Source organism: Lampetra fluviatilis, chromosome 1 (genome assembly GCF_964198595.1).
Source record: "Lampetra fluviatilis chromosome 1, kcLamFluv1.1, whole genome shotgun sequence".
NCBI classification, from domain to species: domain Eukaryota; kingdom Metazoa; phylum Chordata; class Hyperoartia; order Petromyzontiformes; family Petromyzontidae; genus Lampetra; species Lampetra fluviatilis.
The window spans coordinates 22395320-22415195 of NC_136275.1; the positions used below are offsets into that span (position 1 = coordinate 22395320).

Below are 19876 nucleotides of genomic sequence, written 5' to 3' on the forward strand. Positions count from 1 at the left end.
AAAATATCATACCACCAGGATTGGGTTAGCCACTGTTATAAGACGTGCAAGCAGACCAACATTATTGCGTATAATTGTGCATTTATCGCTGAATCCTTATTAAATCCCAGCTCTTGAGTGGTCCCACAACAGCAGTTTCAAACATTATATATTACTATCCATAATTCTATAGCTGGACTAAGAGCATCTCTACACTCGAGCATTGCCACAGACCTCAGCCTCTGAAGTACGGCACTGGACAATTAAATGTGCTTATTGTGTCTGTCAAGGCAAAACTAATGGAATGAGTAGGCAGAACGTGAAGCAACTATATTAAATATGGGAAGGTGATATGATCAAAGGAACATTCAAACGGTGATAAACCAATATGATGTTGTTTTATGGTAGACTATGACTTTAATCTGGGTTAGTATGCCACACGCAAAGCTACAGTATACTTTCAGACACACACCACAGTGCACATGTTATACAAACAAATGAAACCACTTCAAACACGCCAGACACTCACCCACCCACGCAAACACTGCATAGGTCTCCACCACATACACACCCCCTCCACACATGCCATAGGAACTGCACAAATTATGTAATTATACAACATACACAGACCATACACACATTCATCAGGCAGAGACTATATTAACCACAGGACAAGCACTGGAAATTGTACTCACAAAGTCTACATAGAACAACTCTGTACTTGTGAGTCGAGCACTCTCCACCCAGTGCCACCTAGCTGAACGATTTAAAGTAGTCCCTCGATTTACGTTTTTAATCCGTTCCACGAAAACTGTTAACCAAAATAACTGTTAATCGAATATAAGAATTACATGTTAAAAGCATTCATCTGTAATGTAAACAAAGCTAGTCGAGGTCTAAATGCTCATAAATGGGCGTCGCTGATTGAGGTACTCAGCCCACTTATGAGCGGTCGGATTGGCCGAAATTTACGCTCGCGTGCATAACGTAATCATACCGTTAATCAAAATGTTAATGTTAGTCGAAACCATGGGGTCCTATGGGAGGTAAAACGTTTACCGAAAAACCGTTAACCGATGTCACTGTTAACCGAGAGACTACTGTATATCTGTTGTGCTATCTAGTGGAGCTGCAGTGGTAATGCAGATATAGATTCTATAAGAATACCCAACATATTTTACTTACCTATAAAAGTATCACCAAATTACAGAATATAAGTAAAAACATGTAAGCAGCTGTCTCCTTCATATATCTGTCTTATCAGAAAAAATACAAGTATATTTTACACAACTCATTGGCCCCACAGCCTTCTGGGAGGGTATATTTTCAGCAACATTAATTCACTGCATGGAAATTCAAGACCGGTTTCAACATATGGTGTCACATCAGCAGTCAGGCTTTCTTGAATAAATGAGTATCAGTAGTACCCTACCAATGTGACTCAGTTATATCAAAAACCAGTCCAGGCTTTTCCTTCTAAAAACGAATTTTACGAGACATTTATAAACAGATAAAGGTTGATAGGTGAGGTATCCATAAATCCATGGACCATGTGGATCAATGTTTTCCATCAGCAGTTAAGTTGTAACCCTCTGTACTTTCATCAATAGCGTGTGCCCTGTTTCAACTGCTGTTGACTTGCCTGACATTATACTTAGGAACCCTTCACAAATGGGGGATCACGGTGAAATGACACTCACTCTGGAAGAAGGGTCTCCTGGACGAGGCGGAGTAGGCCGGCATTAGGCGAGACACCGCCGGCCTTGCTGCTCACAGCCTCGTGTCCAAGCAGCACAGATGCCGCCTCTGACAGCAGCCGCAAGCTGAACATACGGCGCTCCGCTGGGGGGAACACATAACGGAGACGGATGAGAGGTAGAAAGAATATCGTGATATGTTGTCCTCGTGTAATTAATCGAGAGCCGCTGTTCTAGAATGTCTCTTCACCAAAAAACACTGGTGCAACTAAGCAATACGATACAATTCACCACAGTAGTGGAGACATAGTGGGTTTACATTAAAATGTTTTGCTCAAACAAGTGCTATTTAATTGAAAAGAAGTTTAGTTAATTGAAAACGGTGAAAGACTATGCCTCTTTTAAAAAATATATCCCACTCATGACCAAGATAAATACTTACAACTCCTTGTTTTCTCAAATAAATGCATTTAAGATACAGTGAAGGAAAGGGGGAATACATGTTATTCTTTAAAGCGGATTAATATCTCATACTTCTATTGAAAAAATCAATGCATTCATGATGAGGTGGCAGGGTGGATCCGGGGATCAATGCCAACATCACTGTAATCCTGAACATACACATTATAAAAGCAAGTTCTAAATTTCAGGGAGCTGAGTTTTTCCACAGGTGACCAGTGACTCAATCCACTAACCAATTTGTAGTCCAGTTTATAGTGTTAAACAAAATATTTTCTTGATCTTGTAGAGTGCTATTGATAAACAACAATGAGTACAAGCTATTTAACACCATTAATAATGCAACAGCAGCGGTCATTCATTTCTCGTATACGGCTGTTTTTCGAAATACAGAAAAATCTACAGCACTGACATACCAAGGCCATTTGTTTATATTGCACAGTTAAATCGCACAGCCTTACCACTTTGGCTCAGAACAAGAGCAGTCAGAGGAGGCAGAACAGAGCCCACAACCTGCAAACAACAGCAGTCATAAAAAGCCTTACATGAGAAGGGACATTCTTAAAGAGTCTAGAGATCCCAGCAAAGGGGATGTATATAACTTTCATGCCATAAATTCAAAGTGCCTCCATGCATAAATGAGTGCGAGATGACACCCGTACCGTATGTTGGCAGTCCTAAGCCATTGGTTGAAATTCTACATTGCTAGGTTGATGCCAGTCTTTCTATTGGACAATCACTTTTGACTTCTCACAAAATGATGCACGTTTTATAAACCAAAGATGATGGCCCGAGTCAATCGGTGAACTAAAGTTTAACTCGCAATCTTGCGATTGTGAGCACTGCACTCCTATCACTCTGAGCCTAGTGCAGATTGTTTGTAAATAAAACAGGTCGTGCAATTGTATTTTAAAGTATTTTTTAAAAATAATCCTCCCTCTGTATTGTGTAGGAAGTGTCCAAAATGTTATGGAATTTTTTTCCTCAATGAAGCCCCTTATGGAGATTCTAATATGAATAACACAGTAGCTATCCTCTTTCCAACATGGAAGAAATATCCACAACTTGGCACAAGATGACAGTAAAACATTTAAGCACTATATTCCAGAATGACACAAATGCCTCTGCAACATAAAACATGTTCTGCTTCATTTGAACGAACACAATGCTGATATCCCAAATGGGTAATGTGTTCCGCAAAAAAATCCCCTTTTCTCACTACACGAATGCCACCGAATTAAATAAAAGTAAATTAATAGATCGATGTGCATGATGTATTTTCTTGGCCTCGTGCCGCAAGGGCAGTGACTGTGGCTGCCCTCACTGTCACTCACTGCAACGTGGTGCTGAGTCAGCAGAACAGGGTGCTGGGTGATGGCCTCGAACACCGATAGCGTTACTCTCATTGCTTCGTCCGCCTGTGCCTGGCCTGGGTACAAAATATAGGAATGAGCACCGCCACTACACCTACTCATCAAGCAAGCCTTTGCAAACACAATAAAATGTCCCTTTATTTACCCAGGAAATGCTCACTGCATCTCAGCGCTCTTTTTTCAGGAGGGCCCTGCACTGGGAGGTTTGGCAATGAGATTTTGCATGTGGGAGGAAAGATAAATACCTACAGAAAACCTATAAACACGATAGAATGGCAAAGAATATCTATGTATACAGATCAACGAGCCATTTTCTGTACCACCATCACTTGGATAACTCCCAGCGCAGCAGATTTGAAAGTCTATTTGTACACAAATAGTAGCTTTGGTGAGAGTGGATCTCCTTAACTTATTCCTGTCCTGAATAGTATTTTGTTTCGTTCTTTGCGTAATTGCAAGTGTAGCTGTCCCTTGTTCATGAATAAAACTAGTCTTGGGTAAGACACGTCACTGAAACGGATGATGATTGATGGGAAGGCTAGTACTGGAGTAGCAGCCAAAGGAGAGAATGTGCCAGAGGGAACAACAACTTCAGAGATGGAGTGATGAGATTTAACTAATGTGCAGAAGATGGATTTTGGAATAAAAAAACGTGATTCAAGGCATCGGTATCATGGGTGGGGGAGCGGTGGATAGATTATGGCTGATGATGATGGCCATCAGTAAACAAAAGTGTGATCCACAAACACCCTTCTTTTCTGTTAGTTCCAGCACAAACTGTAAACCACCAAGTTGCTTTTAATGTCAAGGCTTTAAGTCAGTTGCAGGTAAACAACTAACACTATTAGGCTGAGCTTCACAAGGTCTTGTTAATTTCTCATATAATGGCAACATATTATTAGATGATTGTATATTGTATATGTCTGTATACATTTAAAGGGATTCAGCTCACGCTACATTCAACAAAGGTTTCTTTATTGATGACCCACAGGTTACCCAGCAGGTAACACGTGCTGCAGCAGAGTTCACACCCAGAACTCCCCTCCTCCTCCTCTTTCTCTCTCCCCTTCATTCACTCCTCCTTCTGCTCCACCCCCTATCTACACTCGCAAATTTTCCTTCTCTGTTCTTCCAACTGTCACTTTCCCTTCAAGTTTCCCACTCCTTTTTCCCACTGTGGCTGTCCTCCAATCTCACCCTCCTTGCTCATTACTCATCGCCTATACATACGTACGTCTAGGGCTATTGCCCAGCGCCTCCCTCTAACGTCTGATCAGAGTGGGCTTGGCAAGACGCCTGTATTCCCCTACACTGTTGAATTCTGAAATGAAATCCGGTGCCTCCTCATGCATTAGGTTATGAACAGCAGTAGCAGCATCCTCTATGAATGTATGATTCCCTGACATACAGCCATGTGCATTAAATGTCGGGAGACTTCTGGTAAAATCTGTGGTTGATATTCATTTCAGCATATAAAATGTCTGGTTATTTCTGGGCCACATTTGATCAAATAATTTATCTCATGTTACATAAAATAACTATATCTTTTAAGTCTCATTGTCTTGTGTGTTAAATATCTGATGAGATCAGGCACATTCCAGGTGATTTGATCATAGGCTAATTATGTTTCTCGTAAATTATAATTACCTTAAATTACCTATACCTATTACCTAAACTGTAAAATATAAGGTAGAATATATTTTCTTCCTAAGATACAGTCAGGAGCTGCCAATACTGGCAGAAAATAAAAAAGATGCTAATTTATAAATGACTTGTTTACGTACCAACAGCGCCATCAATGCTGGTCTCTCCATAGTCGATTGATTTGATATACCCCTAAGAAAGATAAGCCACTTCTTTAATACATTCACAGCAAGCAGTTCATGGAGAAAAAACATTATAATGCAGGCTTTGAGGCTGTGCAATTATTCTGCTCATTGTTTAGACTGTAAGAGTTCTTGATCTTAATCATAAAAAGTACTGTTCCAAATAAAATAATGCCATATTTCACTGGGACTCCTTAAAAGTTCAAATGCATCTCTGCAAGGCTCAGAACATCATACACGTAAACCATATCTCAGATACATGTCCCCTGCGAAGATACAAATTACATATTCATGTTGAGAAATGACAGATATGCCAATTTGGCAATAAAAAATACACAGACGAGGAACTGGTGCTTTGCAGGTGAAATGTTACAAAATACACAAATACATGTAAAACCTCACATTAAATTTACATTGCATTACCCTTGTTAATCCAGGAAAGTATCACCGAGCATGGTCTTGGTAGGTTTGTGCAGTAAAGGGAAATGATTGCTATGTGTTTCCCAAATAAGTAATTTTTGAATAACCTTTCAAATTTGGAACAGTACGCCAACACTAAATATGAATCAAGGTGACCACCCGTTTCTAACCATGCATCTCTGCAACAAGCTGCAAACACGCTACTGCTGGGCCATGTAACCGGGTCAAATGCAGATTGTGTACATAACACAGAACACATCACCCAAATGAAGCCTAAAGCTCTGCATTAGTTTATATACAGGGTTTTATTGAAAGTGCAGTTATTCAAAGGTAACTAAGGAAGAAAACAATTAGAAAAATTGACTGAATGTATACCTACCAAGAGAATCCCATATTTGAAGAGAAACTCATCATTCACAATCTGTGGCCTGAACACCTGGAAAAGAGCACAGGGAATGAATATAGGAAATAGGTGTGATCATGATCAATGATCATTCATTGTTTGTGAAGTCATGTTGTGCTCATGAGATATATGAGTATCAGCTACAAAAAGAACAAAAACACAATTCTCTCCACGAGCACAGTGGTTTTGAATGGTACGTAAATATATTTTTTGAACGATCACTGAGGAAAGGATGGTAGAATATTATGCGTGAGGTAATGTACATCAGGTTGTGATACTTTATTCACCGTGCATTACTTTTATGCAAAAGTGACCTCACAAGGCAAAACCACTTTCTATGTGCCTCTTGTCATTCATGTAACATTTTGACAAATATATCAGTGTTAATATTTAGCTCAAACATTAAATAATATTTTATGAATTCAAACTGATGGGAACATTTTCCTCGAATTAAGCACGTGACCCATATTTTTCAAGAGTTTTGCCTGAGGATTATGTTTCTGCAGCAATAAAATGCAATGTGTTCCCCAGATGTGTACAAAGTGAGATGAGGATGGTTCATGCTCCAGTGGTCCATTGTGGGGTGACTACTGGGCACAATCTCACCAACATAAAGAGAATACGCGGTAAACAAAACTAAAATTGACTCACATTATAAACAATGAGTGGTTGGCTTGAGTTGGAAATAAATGCCATTGTGTTCACACTGACCTGTGAGGTGACAAGATGTAAGAGCACGGGCAGCATGGGCAGCTGATGCTTGAGCTGTTTGGCCTGGACTGTGGATGGGTGCCGCCTACCGGACACACTCTCCAGGACTGATACAACCTCACCTGTCCCACAAAGACCCGGCAAGTTCACACATGCAATAGAAGTAAGTAAATGCAATTGCTTTGCTCACAACTGCTGTATGATAATAGTTACAGGAGCAATGCATTATTTTGAATATACTTAACAAAAATGTCTTTACCACACTCAAGCAAGTATTGGATGGTGCTCATCTTGGTGTGTGGTCTTGAGCTGAAATTCCATATTTGTATTCCACATTACTATGGTGGGGGCCAGTCTATCCACAGGTAAACCACTGTTGTCTTCCCATAAAGCAGTGCTCATTTTATTGACCTCAGAGGGTTGATGGGCTCAGTCTATCCTCAACTAACATTTGAATGTGGAACTTGATAATGAGATGATCCTCTTACCACTCTGCCACTTGGCTGGATGAATTCAAGTAATATTTTCTTTGCTTTGTCTAGAAGGCTTCACTAAGTGTAAAGACACACTTTACTTAGGGTGGTACTTTGGAATATGTGTTTAATTTGTAATTATGTAAAAGTATTTTTGCTTGTCGGAGGAAACAGGAATGTCCAGGGTGAACTCATGTTTGTGAAGTACAGTAATAGCAAATCTCTTACTGCACCGCCCCCTACAGACCTCTCATTACCATCAGGCTGGTGTGTCAATGTTCGTATGCAGTCATACCCCAGCTACTCTGATTTCGTACTTAGCCAGATCAGAGCAACTAATTAAAAAGAAAAGTCTGTGTCTTAAATGCAAGAACGTAGAAAATATAATAAAACATTTTACATACTAAATACCTGAGAATATGTTACGTAAAATAAAATGCAAGAGAACATGTTTAATTGTACATAATCTTATAATAAATGTCGTTCAATTGTATTAAATGGTAATACGTTAGTGGTGGGGGAGCGATGGTGAAGGGTGGCAGGTGGGAGTGATAGGGGAGGGGTGGTGGGGATTGGAGGGACCAACATAACTACTTAACAGCACACAGTACACAGCACACAATTACATACCGTACACACTCTTGAATTTGGGTCTGCATAATAACACGCACATACACTACATACACTAACATATATATGACATATATATACACATATACAGTACATAGGATTATTGTTGTTATTTTACACTTATTTTAATTTCAGACCAAGGCTATGGTTTCACTGTACAGGAGTTCATTCATGCATTCACAACCCATGCAGTTCATTCCACATTCACAGGTTCCTTACCAGTAAGCAGGGGCAGCTGGTGGACAATGAGAGCTGTGAGGATCTCCAGGCACCGGGACAGGTATTCGTACCCCCCCTGCTGCTGATCCTTACCCGGAGTTGCGCGCCGAGAGTCCCTCTCAATGTACATCACCAGCCTGTCGAGGATTTGAACGCATCGCCACCGTCAGTATCATCATCATCCCCATCATCAACAAAAAAAATGAAGATCAATGGCAACAAACAGATTGGAAAGAGTGTTTCACTGATCATGAGATGGGTGCTAGGCAAAGTTCATCAACATTGGTACCCCTGAATCAGTGTTGAAAATGATAGATTACTATGGTAGGGCCATCTGGTTGGATGGTGCTATCATTTGGGCACCTATCTCACAGTCTGAAAGCTAAGAGTCTGAATCATCGTTGGTGGTTGACTAAGTAGATCAACTTGACATTATGAATACCTCTTTTTGGGTAGCCAGAACTTTAATATTGACTTTAAAATACAAATATGGGTAATTATGTTTGATGTGATAAATACCAGTGCACTCTAACCTGGTAATTAAACTACATTGAACTGGGAACAGAGTGGTGAGCGTGTGTGTGGCAGTGCTCACTCACCGGGACTGACAGCAGTAGAGCAGCATGTCGGGGTTGTTTTGCAGTACCTGATGGAGTGCCAGGAAAGCCTTGGCTCGGATTAGCACCGACGGACTCTCCAGCAGACGCACGATCTTTGCCACAAACTCCTGCCACACACCAATGGTGTCGTCAGCAGAGAAGCTTAAGCGAGGACACAGTCCAATAATGAAATGGGTGCTTTTTTATTTCATTACCATACCTACATTTGTCTGTATCAGTGTGACAGTTTTAGTCAATTCCTATACATAATAAGTAATTGAATCATCTCAAATAACTGTTCCTTGCTACAAGACAATACATTGAGTTCATTCTATTTCCTCATTGACAAATTTTCAACCGCCTGTGATATGCAGCTTAGAGTGGTACCTACTGCTGTTTTCCTTTTTTAGGTTGTGTAAAACACCTTATTTAAAAGAAACCTGTTCCCAGCTCACAATGGGAAAGTCATAAAATAAAATACCAATTGTGGCTATAATCTCTCAGGACCTGATTAAAACAGAATCAAGTAACAGTGGGTGTCCTATGGAGACAATGGTACTGACTATATTCATGTGGAATATCCAGCCATAGCTCAGGTCTCCAAATGGAGATGAGTTCCGGCATCTATTCTTGAGTTTTGTTGTAGTAGCCATAGCTCATGACTCCAAATGGGGATGACCACTGGCATCTATTTTTGAGTATTGTTATAGTAGTAACTCAATATCAATATAAAATGAAATCACTTTGGAGTTATTAGTGATACAGAATGGCAGTGTGTACACAGACGGGAAAGAGAGAGGACCTTCTCATGAACAAGGCGCTGGAGGTGGCCACCCGATGCCAGCATGATGCAGAACAGGGTGAGCAGGCACTGCTGCACACGCGCAATGCTCGACAGCAGTGCCTCAAGTACAGGTGCCAGCCCGACCTTCTCCAGTACGTTCTGAAAGCAGCTTGGCATGCGGCGGCTCACGCGACAAAGTGCCTACCAAACCAGGATGGGTGGAGGGGGGAAGGGGGGGCGCACACACAAGCATACGCACGCCACCATAATCACCAATGCCATTTGATGCATATCCAGAGCCAATAAAAAATGTAGCCTCGAGCTGTACTTTGGGCTGAATTAAATTGTACTCCTATGAGCTGCATGGCTTTGTGCCATCCTCCTCTATCGCTGCTGCCAATCCCTTCACGCTGCATGGTAGCGTTTACATTCGCAAAACAACAATTTATGGAGGATGAAAGTCCAACTAATGTTTCATCTCCCATTACAACGGTTGGCTACATACAGTGCGAAGTACAACATACAGATGTAGTGGTGGTATTGACGTGCGCCGACTGTGACAGTGATGGATCACGGGGCGGCGCGGGGTGCGGGGTTGGGCACGCGTTGTGGGCGTGGTGTGGACGCGCGCGCCGGGAGTGACAGATGACGAGGCGGCGCGGAGTGAGTGGTGAGGCACGATGAGATGTGGGAAAAGAGGATCGTAGCCAGCACCCGGCGATTGGTCGAATAAGTGGGTGCTCGCAGCGACGTCCGCAGGTGGGGTATAAAGGGGGACGCGCGAGAGCACTCGGGGAGAGTTACCCAGTTGAAGACCCGAAGACGGAGCTGAAGACCTAGTGAAGCCGAGTAGCTCAGTGGCGTTAGTCGCCGAGTAGCTAAGTGGATGCTGGTCATCCGAGTAGCTCAGTGGCGTTAGTCGCCGAGTAGCTAAGTGGATGTTGGTCATCCGAGTAGCTCAGTGGCGTTAGTCGCCGAGTAGCTAAGTGGATGTTGGTCATCCGAGTAGCTCAGTGGGCGTTAGTCGCCAAGTAGCTAAGTGGGTGTTTGTCACCCGAGTACTAAGTGGATGTTGGTCATCCGAGTAGCTCAGTGGCGTTAGTCGCCAAGTAGCTAAGAGGATGTTGGTCATCCGAGTAGCTCAGTGGGCGTTAGTCGCCAAGTAGCTAAGTGGGTGTTTGTCACCCGAGTACTAAGTGGATGTTGGTCATCCGAGTAACTCAGTGGGCGTTAGTCGCCAAGTAGCTAAGTGGGTGTTTGTCACCCGAGTACTAAGTGGATGTTGGTCATCCGAGTAACTCAGTGGGCGTTAGTCGCCAAGTAGCGAAGTGGGTGTTTGTCACCCGAGATACAAAGTAGGTGTTAGTCACCTGTAACCAAGTTTGATAAAATAAAGAGTGTGTTACCCGTGAAGTCGTCTCCCGTGGAGTTACTACATTACACATACATACACTGCACTTGAGAAACTTAGAATATTAACAATAGCCACAAATAATAGTGAAAAGTTGTGTACATTTATGTGCAACATTATAACTGCAAGTCATCTTATCCACTACAATACATCCATAATTAGGAATTTAGTAAATATTTTTTATAAAAATTGTGATTAATCTCTGGTGCTATTGCTTATTTTATTGTGATTTACTTCTATGGTTCAAATTAATGTTGAATTGTTATTTTCGTAATTGATGGCTCAGAGCCACTGGTGGAAAGTTCACATTACTTTGGTGGATGCCAGTTTATCCATAGGAAATTCACTGTTGACTTCCAACACAATAGTGTTCATTACTTTGGCCTTACTTGATGATGGGCTGAGTCAATATTAAAGCAGGATTTGAATTTAAAACCTTCAATAGTTGGGTGCTCTACTAACAGCACCACCTGGCTGGATTTATCAGTTAAAGGTACAGTGTTGCATATGCGATCAACTCAACATGTAGTGATATTCCTTGCATCATGTGCATGTACTAATTTAAACTGTACAGTCACTCTGCACATAACATGGACATACACCTCACATAAACCATACAACCATCACCACAGGACACACGATGAAGAAATTATCATGACAACACACACATGGCACGAGCACATGCACATCAAAAGCACCAATAAAACAAAAAAACACGGTAACATCAAAGAAATATATTTGGGTGTATTGTGAATGTGGTGAGCAGAGGGAAGGCATCTAAGTGTTAGGATATATTGTAAAAGGGTGTAGCCAGGGGGCAGGTGTCTGCCTTGTATTACTATTGTTTATGTTTTGACATCAATTTAACAACCACTGACTTTTTTTGGGCTGTAAGCCAGCACATCTGTGCTCCTGGATGCAAGCCTTTGGGTGAAGATGCCAAAACTCAATGGTTCCTTCAACGATAAGGGTTTTCAGATGGATCGAGTTAAAATGTGTGAAAATGTGAAGTACAAAGATAATAATGTAGTTATAGAACTAACAGGTAACATATTTTTTTAATTCTTTACAAACACTGCATTGTTTGCATAGGTAGAGCAGGGGAGTGAGGAGTAAGCACTTCACAAAATGCATGCCAAGTCAGCTCTAATTGTTGCATGTTTAACTTTCCAATATTTGTAATAACCTCTGTATTTTACTTAATATTTAAATGTTTTTACTTGCTGTGTTTGGATATTTGAATGTCTGATCAGATTGCATATACATTAACATATTTTAATATGGTATTAACGCATTGCATGATGTCGACATTGGTCATCTTAGGAAGATAATGGTCCCCGTGACATGAACATTTTCACCAATGGCTCAGGGTCGTCAAAGTCGTTTGAGCAGACACTTGATTATTAATACATTTATATAATAATCCATTCAATAACATTAAAACGTATTAACTCAACGTACAACAAAATGTTGCGGCAAACAAACTCACAGAGATGGCAGTGACACGCAGGGAGTCGACGGTGCAGTGGGTGAACAGGTACCACAGCATGGGCCCCACCTCTGCCGTCTGAAAGCCGCTCGTCTGCGCGGAGGCTCCACTGCACACATTCTCCACTACCTTTGCTGCCAGGTGGTTCGTTAGAGGCTCCTCCTGCTCACCAGGTTTCCACAGAGCAGCCCATGCAAACCCAGGAAAAGCACCACCTTCTCGAAATGTTCTATTGAACTCCTTTATTTAGCTTGCTGACCTGGTGGTACTTTGCTTAGATAAAGTCATTAAATGAAGAATCATTATGTGCTGTCTCGGTGGTCTATGTCTAATAAAATGCATTAAACAAAGATAGGTGTTTCATCGAGAAATGAAACAACATTTTATCCCATTGACCAAGGGATTTGTTCAAACAATTTCTGCTGGAAAACACTCATACAAAAATACATGGCCCATTATTCATGCTTCCAAAGTCGACAAAATGAGTAACACTAGAAAACCCACTGTGGTCATCCTATGAAGATTCTGAACCCTACCATGGAAATATGGTATTTCCGCCACTGGCTTAAATATCTTGACTTAAAGCTTTCGTGACTGCAGGAATTCATATTATTTGGGTCTTTCGGTAAAGTCACGTAGATAGGTTCAAAGAAAATAACAAAAAACTACGACCTTTTGATTGCAACACAAGCGGTCGTCATCAGGAAAAGGGGGTTAGCTTCTAAAGGCAAACTGTTTATAAAAATTTGAAATGGGCATAGCCCAAATGTCAGCAGCCAATGTTAATGTAAGTGGTGGGCAGCGACCACGATGGTGGTGGGTTTTCCACCAATCAAAGGGCTGCCAGGTAAAAATTAGCATATTCTTGGTTCGTTCGGTAAAGTCACGTAGAAGGGAAATAATAAATTAATCAAAATCAAATATAATAAAACAGAGGAATTTAGCATATTGACGCTAAAGAACTGCAACTACCCAACTACCATACAATAAACCGATGTGAAAAAACTAAATATAAACTACATCAATATAATCAATGTGCTCAATATACTCTCCAATAAGATGAGCTATTAACATCCAAGAAAGGTACCCCAATGGGTTTCCCTTATCTCCAGTTGTAGCCAATGTTGTCATGGAAAAATTTGAGACAGATGCCATCCAGGCATCCACTCTACGTCCGTCCTTGTGGAAGAGGTACGTAGATGACACGTTCGTCATCTGGCCACGTGGCCGACCAGCTCTGAACCAATTCTTCAACCACATCAATTCCATACACTACGCCATCAAATTCACCATGGAGGTGGAAAAGGATGTCAAGCTACCATTCTTGGATGTTTTAATCGAAAAAAGACAAGATGGCTCAATGGGACACTCTGTCTCCAGGAAAGCCACCCATACGGATGCATATCTAAAACCTGACTCCCACCACCATCCTTCCCAGAAGAATTCCCTCATCAAAACTCTACACCATAGAGCTCGATGTATTTCCGACCATCATCACCTAGCCAGTGAACTGGAACACGTACACGAAGCTCTCAAGAAGAATGGATATTCAGACTACACAATCTGTAAAGCTATCACCCCAACTGTTGGGAACGAACCATCTGAAGACCCAATCAAAACCATCACCTTGCCATACATAGCAGGGGCCACCAAAAAGATTTCTAAAATCATGAGCAAACACAAGATCCAGGTTTGATTTAACACAGTACATAAAACTCGTGATCTGATCCCATCTGTGAAGGATGTGATCCCTGACATGCAATACCCTGACGTCTACAAACTAAGCTGTGTCTGCGGCAGTAGTTACATTGGGGAAACTAAGCGACATGTCTCGGACCGTGTTCGTGAACATGAGGCAGATCTGAAACACGGTAGGACCAATACCTTGGCCGTGGCTGATCATTGTTTTAATGCGGTGGGCTCACACGAAATTGATTTCTCTAAGACAAAGGTACTTTGCAAACCCACTGGCTATCAACAAAGATTCGTTCATGAAGCCATCCATATATACATATACAGACACAATTTCAACCGAGAAGATGGGTACAAACTGAGCAATCATTGGAAGGACGTTATTGACCAGTTTAAGTCATAACTGGCTGTGATGTTCCTATCCTACCATCTTCCGATGTTAGTTGTTATTTTCGGCTCTCTGATTTTACGTGAACAGGTTAAATTTCTCACACAAACACAGCCACCTTGCGCGCCGACCTCGAGGTTGCTGCTCTGATATCTTCCATTAACATACTAATCTCTCACATTAACACAGCCATCTCAGCGTGCTCGCCGTGGAAGCCACTCAACGATCTTACATTAACATGCTAATTTTTACCTGGCAGCCCTTTGATTGGTGGAAAACCCACCACCGTCGTGGTCGCTGCTCACCACTTACATTAACATTGGCTGCTGACATTTGGGCTACGCCCATTTCAAACCTTTATAAACAGTTTGCCTTTAGAAGCTAACCCCCTTTTCCTGATGACGACCGCTTGTGTTGCCATCTAAACGTGGTAGTTTTTTTTTTAACCTATCTACGTGAAATAATAAAATAAAACCTCCTACGCATTTCACAAGTAGTACTAATCGCATATCTGCATTTCCCATAAATATGCTAAATTCCTCTTGATATGCAAACTCTTTTGTCAAGGCGCCCTTCCCCCCTCCATCCCAGCTTAAATAGTCGCTCCAAGCCTGGAGTGTGTCATTCAGACTCTGTCTACTCGATAGACCTGCTCTCCACCTGAGGACGGCTGCTTGCGTTGTGGCCGAAACGTCGTGAGAATTATTTAATTATGTTTTATTTGTATTATTTTATTATTTCCATTCTACGTGACTTTACCGAAAGAACCAAGAAGATGAATCCCTGCAGTCACGAAAGCTTTCAATCGAAATCTATCTACGTGACTTTACCGAAAGACCCAAAGAATATGGCTTGAATATATTAACAAGACCAAAGTCACTTCCCATTGCTCACTGGACCAGCAAGACACCTTGACTTATTATTTTAATAATGTATTGAATTGATAATTGGTTCTTTACCCTTCTATCTGGCAACAAAACTGACACCTTTTTACAAGGAGTCATGTTTGCATAGACCGCAATACCTGCAGTCATAATACAAACAAAAGAACATAACTCTGATAATGTGCACTGTCCTTAAAGTTGATTGGTCCACACCCGAGACAGCTTTCCTTAGAGCCTAGTCTCATATGGGTTGGACCAGATGACGCCAAAAGGCGCACAACTCAAAGACAATGCACCATCAGAGTATGAGAGCTCGGAGCAAGCATCTACACTATGAGAACCTCATTTGCCAGTAAAAATATGACAATGGGTTCTTTACCCTTCTATCTGGCAACAAAACTGACACCTTTTTACAAGGAGTCATGTTTGCATAGACCGCAATACCTGCAGTCATAATACAAACAAAAGAACATAACTCTGATAATGTGCACTGTCCTTAAAGTTGATTGGTCCACACCCGAGACAGCTTTCCTTAGAGCCTAGTCTCATATGGGTTGGACCAGATGACGCCAAAAGGCGCACAACTCAAAGACAATGTACCATCAGAGTATGAGAGCTCGGAGCAAGCATCTACACTATGGGAACCTCATTTGTCAGTAAAAATATGATAATTGGTTCTTTACCCTTCTATCTGGCAACAAAACTGACACCTTTTTACAAGGAGTCATGTTTGCATAGACCGCAATACCTGCAGTCATAATACAAACAAAAGAACATAACTCTGATAATGTGCACTGTCCTTAAAGTTGATTGGTCCACACCCGAGACAGCTTTCCTTAGAGCCTAGTCTCATATGGGTTGGACCAGATGACGCCAAAAGGCGCACAACTCAAAGACAATGCACCATCAGAGTATGAGAGCTCGGAGCAAGCATCTACACTATGGGAACCTCATTTGCCAGTAAAAATATGATAATTGGTTCTTTACCCTTCTATCTGGCAACAAAACTGACACCTTTTTACAAGGAGTCATGTTTGCATAGACCGCAATACCTGCAGTCATAATACAAACAGAAGAACATAACTCTGATAATGTGCACTGTCCTTAAAGTTGATTGGTCCACACCCGAGACAGCTTTCCTTAGAGCCTAGTCTCATATGGGTTGGACCAGATGACGCCAAAAGGCGCACAACTCAAAGACAATGCACCATCAGAGTATGAGAGCTCGGAGCAAGCATCTACACTATGGGAACCTCATTTGCCAGTAAAAATATGACAATGGGTTCTTTACCCTTCTATCTGGCAACAAAACTGACACCTTTTTACAAGGAGTCATGTTTGCATAGACCGCAATACCTGCAGTCATAATACAAACAAAAGAACATAACTCTGATAATGTGCACTGTCCTTAAAGTTGATTGGTCCACACCCGAGACAGCTTTCCTTAGAGCCTAGTCTCATATGGGTTGGACCAGATGACGCCAAAAGGCGCACAACTCAAAGACAATGTACCATCAGAGTATGAGAGCTCGGAGCAAGCATCTACACTATGGGAACCTCATTTGTCAGTAAAAATATGATAATTGGTTCTTTACCCTTCTATCTGGCAACAAAACTGACACCTTTTTACAAGGAGTCATGTTTGCATAGACCGCAATACCTGCAGTCATAATACAAACAAAAGAACATAACTCTGATAATGTGCACTGTCCTTAAAGTTGATTGGTCCACACCCGAGACAGCTTTCCTTAGAGCCTAGTCTCATATGGGTTGGACCAGATGACGCCAAAAGGCGCACAACTCAAAGACAATGCACCATCAGAGTATGAGAGCTCGGAGCAAGCATCTACACTATGGGAACCTCATTTGCCAGTAAAAATATGATAATTGGTTCTTTACCCTTCTATCTGGCAACAAAACTGACACCTTTTTACAAGGAGTCATGTTTGCATAGACCGCAATACCTGCAGTCATAATACAAACAGAAGAACATAACTCTGATAATGTGCACTGTCCTTAAAGTTGATTGGTCCACACCCGAGACAGCTTTCCTTAGAGCCTAGTCTCATATTGGTTGGACCAGATGACGCCAAAAGGCGCACAACTCAAAGACAATGCACCATCAGAGTATGAGAGCTCGGAGCAAGCATCTACACTATGGGAACCTCATTTGCCAGTAAAAATATGTTAATTGGTTCTTTACCCTTCTATCTGGCAACAAAACTGACTCCTTGTAAGTCAGTTTATTATATTTTTATCATATTTTTACTGGCAAATGAGGTTCCCATAGTGTAGATGCTTGCTCCGAGCTCTCATACTCTGATGGTGCATTGTCTTTGAGTTGTGCGCCTTTTGGCGTCATCTGGTCCAACCCATATGAGACTAGGCTCTAAGGAAAGCTGTCTCGGGTGTGGACCAATCAACTTTAAGGACAGTGCACATTATCAGAGTTATGTTCTTTTGTTTGTATTATGACTGCAGGTATTGCGGTCTATGCAAACATGACTCCTTGTAAAAAGGTGTCAGTTTTGTTGCCAGATAGAAGGGTAAAGAACCAATTATCATATTTTTACTGGCAAATGAGGTTCCCATAGTGTAGATGCTTGCTCCGAGCTCTCATACTCTGATGGTGCATTGTCTTTGAGTTGTGCGCCTTTTGGCGTCATCTGGTCCAACCCATATGAGACTAGGCTCTAAGGAAAGCTGTCTCGGGTGTGGACCAATCAACTTTAAGGACAGTGCACATTATCAGAGTTATGTTCTTTTGTTTGTATTATGACTGCAGGTATTGCGGTCTATGCAAACATGACTCCTTGTAAAAAGGTGTCAGTTTTGTTGCCAGATAGAAGGGTAAAGAACCAATTATCATATTTTTATTGGCAAATGAGGTTCCCATAGTGTAGATGCTTGCTCCGAGCTCTCATACTCTGATGGTCCATTGTCTTTGAATTGTGCGCCTTTTGGCGTCATCTGGTCCAACCCATATGAGACTAGGCTCTAAGGAAAGCTGTCTCGGGTGTGGACCAATCAACTTTAAGGACAGTGCACATTATCAGAGTTATGTTCTTTTGTTTGTATTATGACTGCAGGTATTGCGGTCTATGCAAACATGACTCCTTGTAAAAAGGTGTCAGTTTTGTTGCCAGATAGAAGGGTAAAGAACCAATTATCATATTTTTACTGGCAAATGAGGTTCCCATAGTGTAGATGCTTGCTCCGAGCTCTCATACTCTGATGGTCCATTGTCTTTGAGTTGTGCGCCTTTTGGCGTCATCTGGTCCAACCCATATGAGACTAGGCTCTAAGGAAAGCTGTCTCGGGTGTGGACCAATCAACTTTAAGGACAGTGCACATTATCAGAGTTATGTTCTTTTGTTTGTATTATGACTGCAGGTATTGCGGTCTATGCAAACATGACTCCTTGTAAAAAGGTGTCAGTTTTGTTGCCAGATAGAAGGGTAAAGAACCAATTATCATATTTTTACTGGCAAATGAGGTTCCCATAGTATGTATTGAATTGATTGGAGAGCTGCATGAATCAAACTGTCAACCAATAGTAAAACTGGCTCAGTAATAAGGGTATTCACAGTAAGATTACCCATCTATCTGATTTAAAAAATTGGAACTCGAATGAATTCAGTGGTAATGTAGAATTTTTTCCGCGTGTAAAAACAAAAGGGATAAAGTGGTGAACATTGCAGCCCGTACCCCATCACGTAAGCATCGCAGTACCACAGTGAATGCAGCACTTGGGATATGCCAGCTCTCATTCGATACCCTTCTCTTCTCCTCCTGCATAGTAGATAAAGACAAAGGTCGTTCATATAGCATTAACAAACTTTTGGGGAAAATGCTGTTAGCGAGCACCTATGAAGGCTGGCACGGCACATGAGGGGGTGGGTGGCCAACTCCACACTCAGCTGCCTTGTTTCCCGCATGGCCATGTTTACACATTTCACCAGATACTCATTTGAGACTGAGTCGACCAGGACTGGTTCAAATAATTGTCTCTGAAGTTAGCGTGAGCGGGAGTCGAACTCGGCTCACCGGGTTCATAGTGCAGTGTGCCAACCGCTCTGCTACCGCTCCCCATATGGTAGAAACACACACACATCTATATAAATAAAGACTTTAATCTGTATGTCTCAAAAACCTCTAGGGTACTTCCCGACAAGGTAGAAAGCTGAAATGTGGTACATAGGTAACTTTAAGGACACAAACAACAGAAATTTTTTGAAAATCTAAGATTTTTCATTTTAAGGTCCCCAAATCTCGATTTTAAGTACCCTATAAAATGTTTGCACGTGTCATTCAGAAACTGTAAAAAAAATATAACATTGCGTTTTTTCTTTTGATATAGCGTTTCACAGAAAATTTAAAAGTTAAAACCATTGTTCTATCTTTAATTGTTTTTGAGATATTTTGGATTAAACCGGTTT

At 41.5% G+C, this 19876-nt stretch overlaps 1 protein-coding gene across 1 annotated transcript in view; it reads right to left on the reverse strand.

Annotated features, from left to right (window-relative positions):
- Window positions 1–19876, reverse strand: part of ULK4 (unc-51 like kinase 4) — a 69749-nt gene that overhangs the window by 27201 nt on the left and 22672 nt on the right. The window contains exons 20-30 of the mRNA XM_078859493.1: window positions 19146–19229; window positions 12474–12635; window positions 9592–9774; window positions 8790–8917; window positions 8191–8327; window positions 6869–6990; window positions 6134–6190; window positions 5293–5344; window positions 3470–3564; window positions 2597–2648; window positions 1680–1821 (exon numbers count right to left, since the gene is read on the reverse strand). Coding sequence (XP_078715619.1) covers window positions 1680–1821; window positions 2597–2648; window positions 3470–3564; window positions 5293–5344; window positions 6134–6190; window positions 6869–6990; window positions 8191–8327; window positions 8790–8917; window positions 9592–9774; window positions 12474–12635; window positions 19146–19229 — 1214 coding nt within the window. The remainder of the gene's footprint in view (window positions 1–1679; window positions 1822–2596; window positions 2649–3469; window positions 3565–5292; window positions 5345–6133; window positions 6191–6868; window positions 6991–8190; window positions 8328–8789; window positions 8918–9591; window positions 9775–12473; window positions 12636–19145; window positions 19230–19876) is intronic.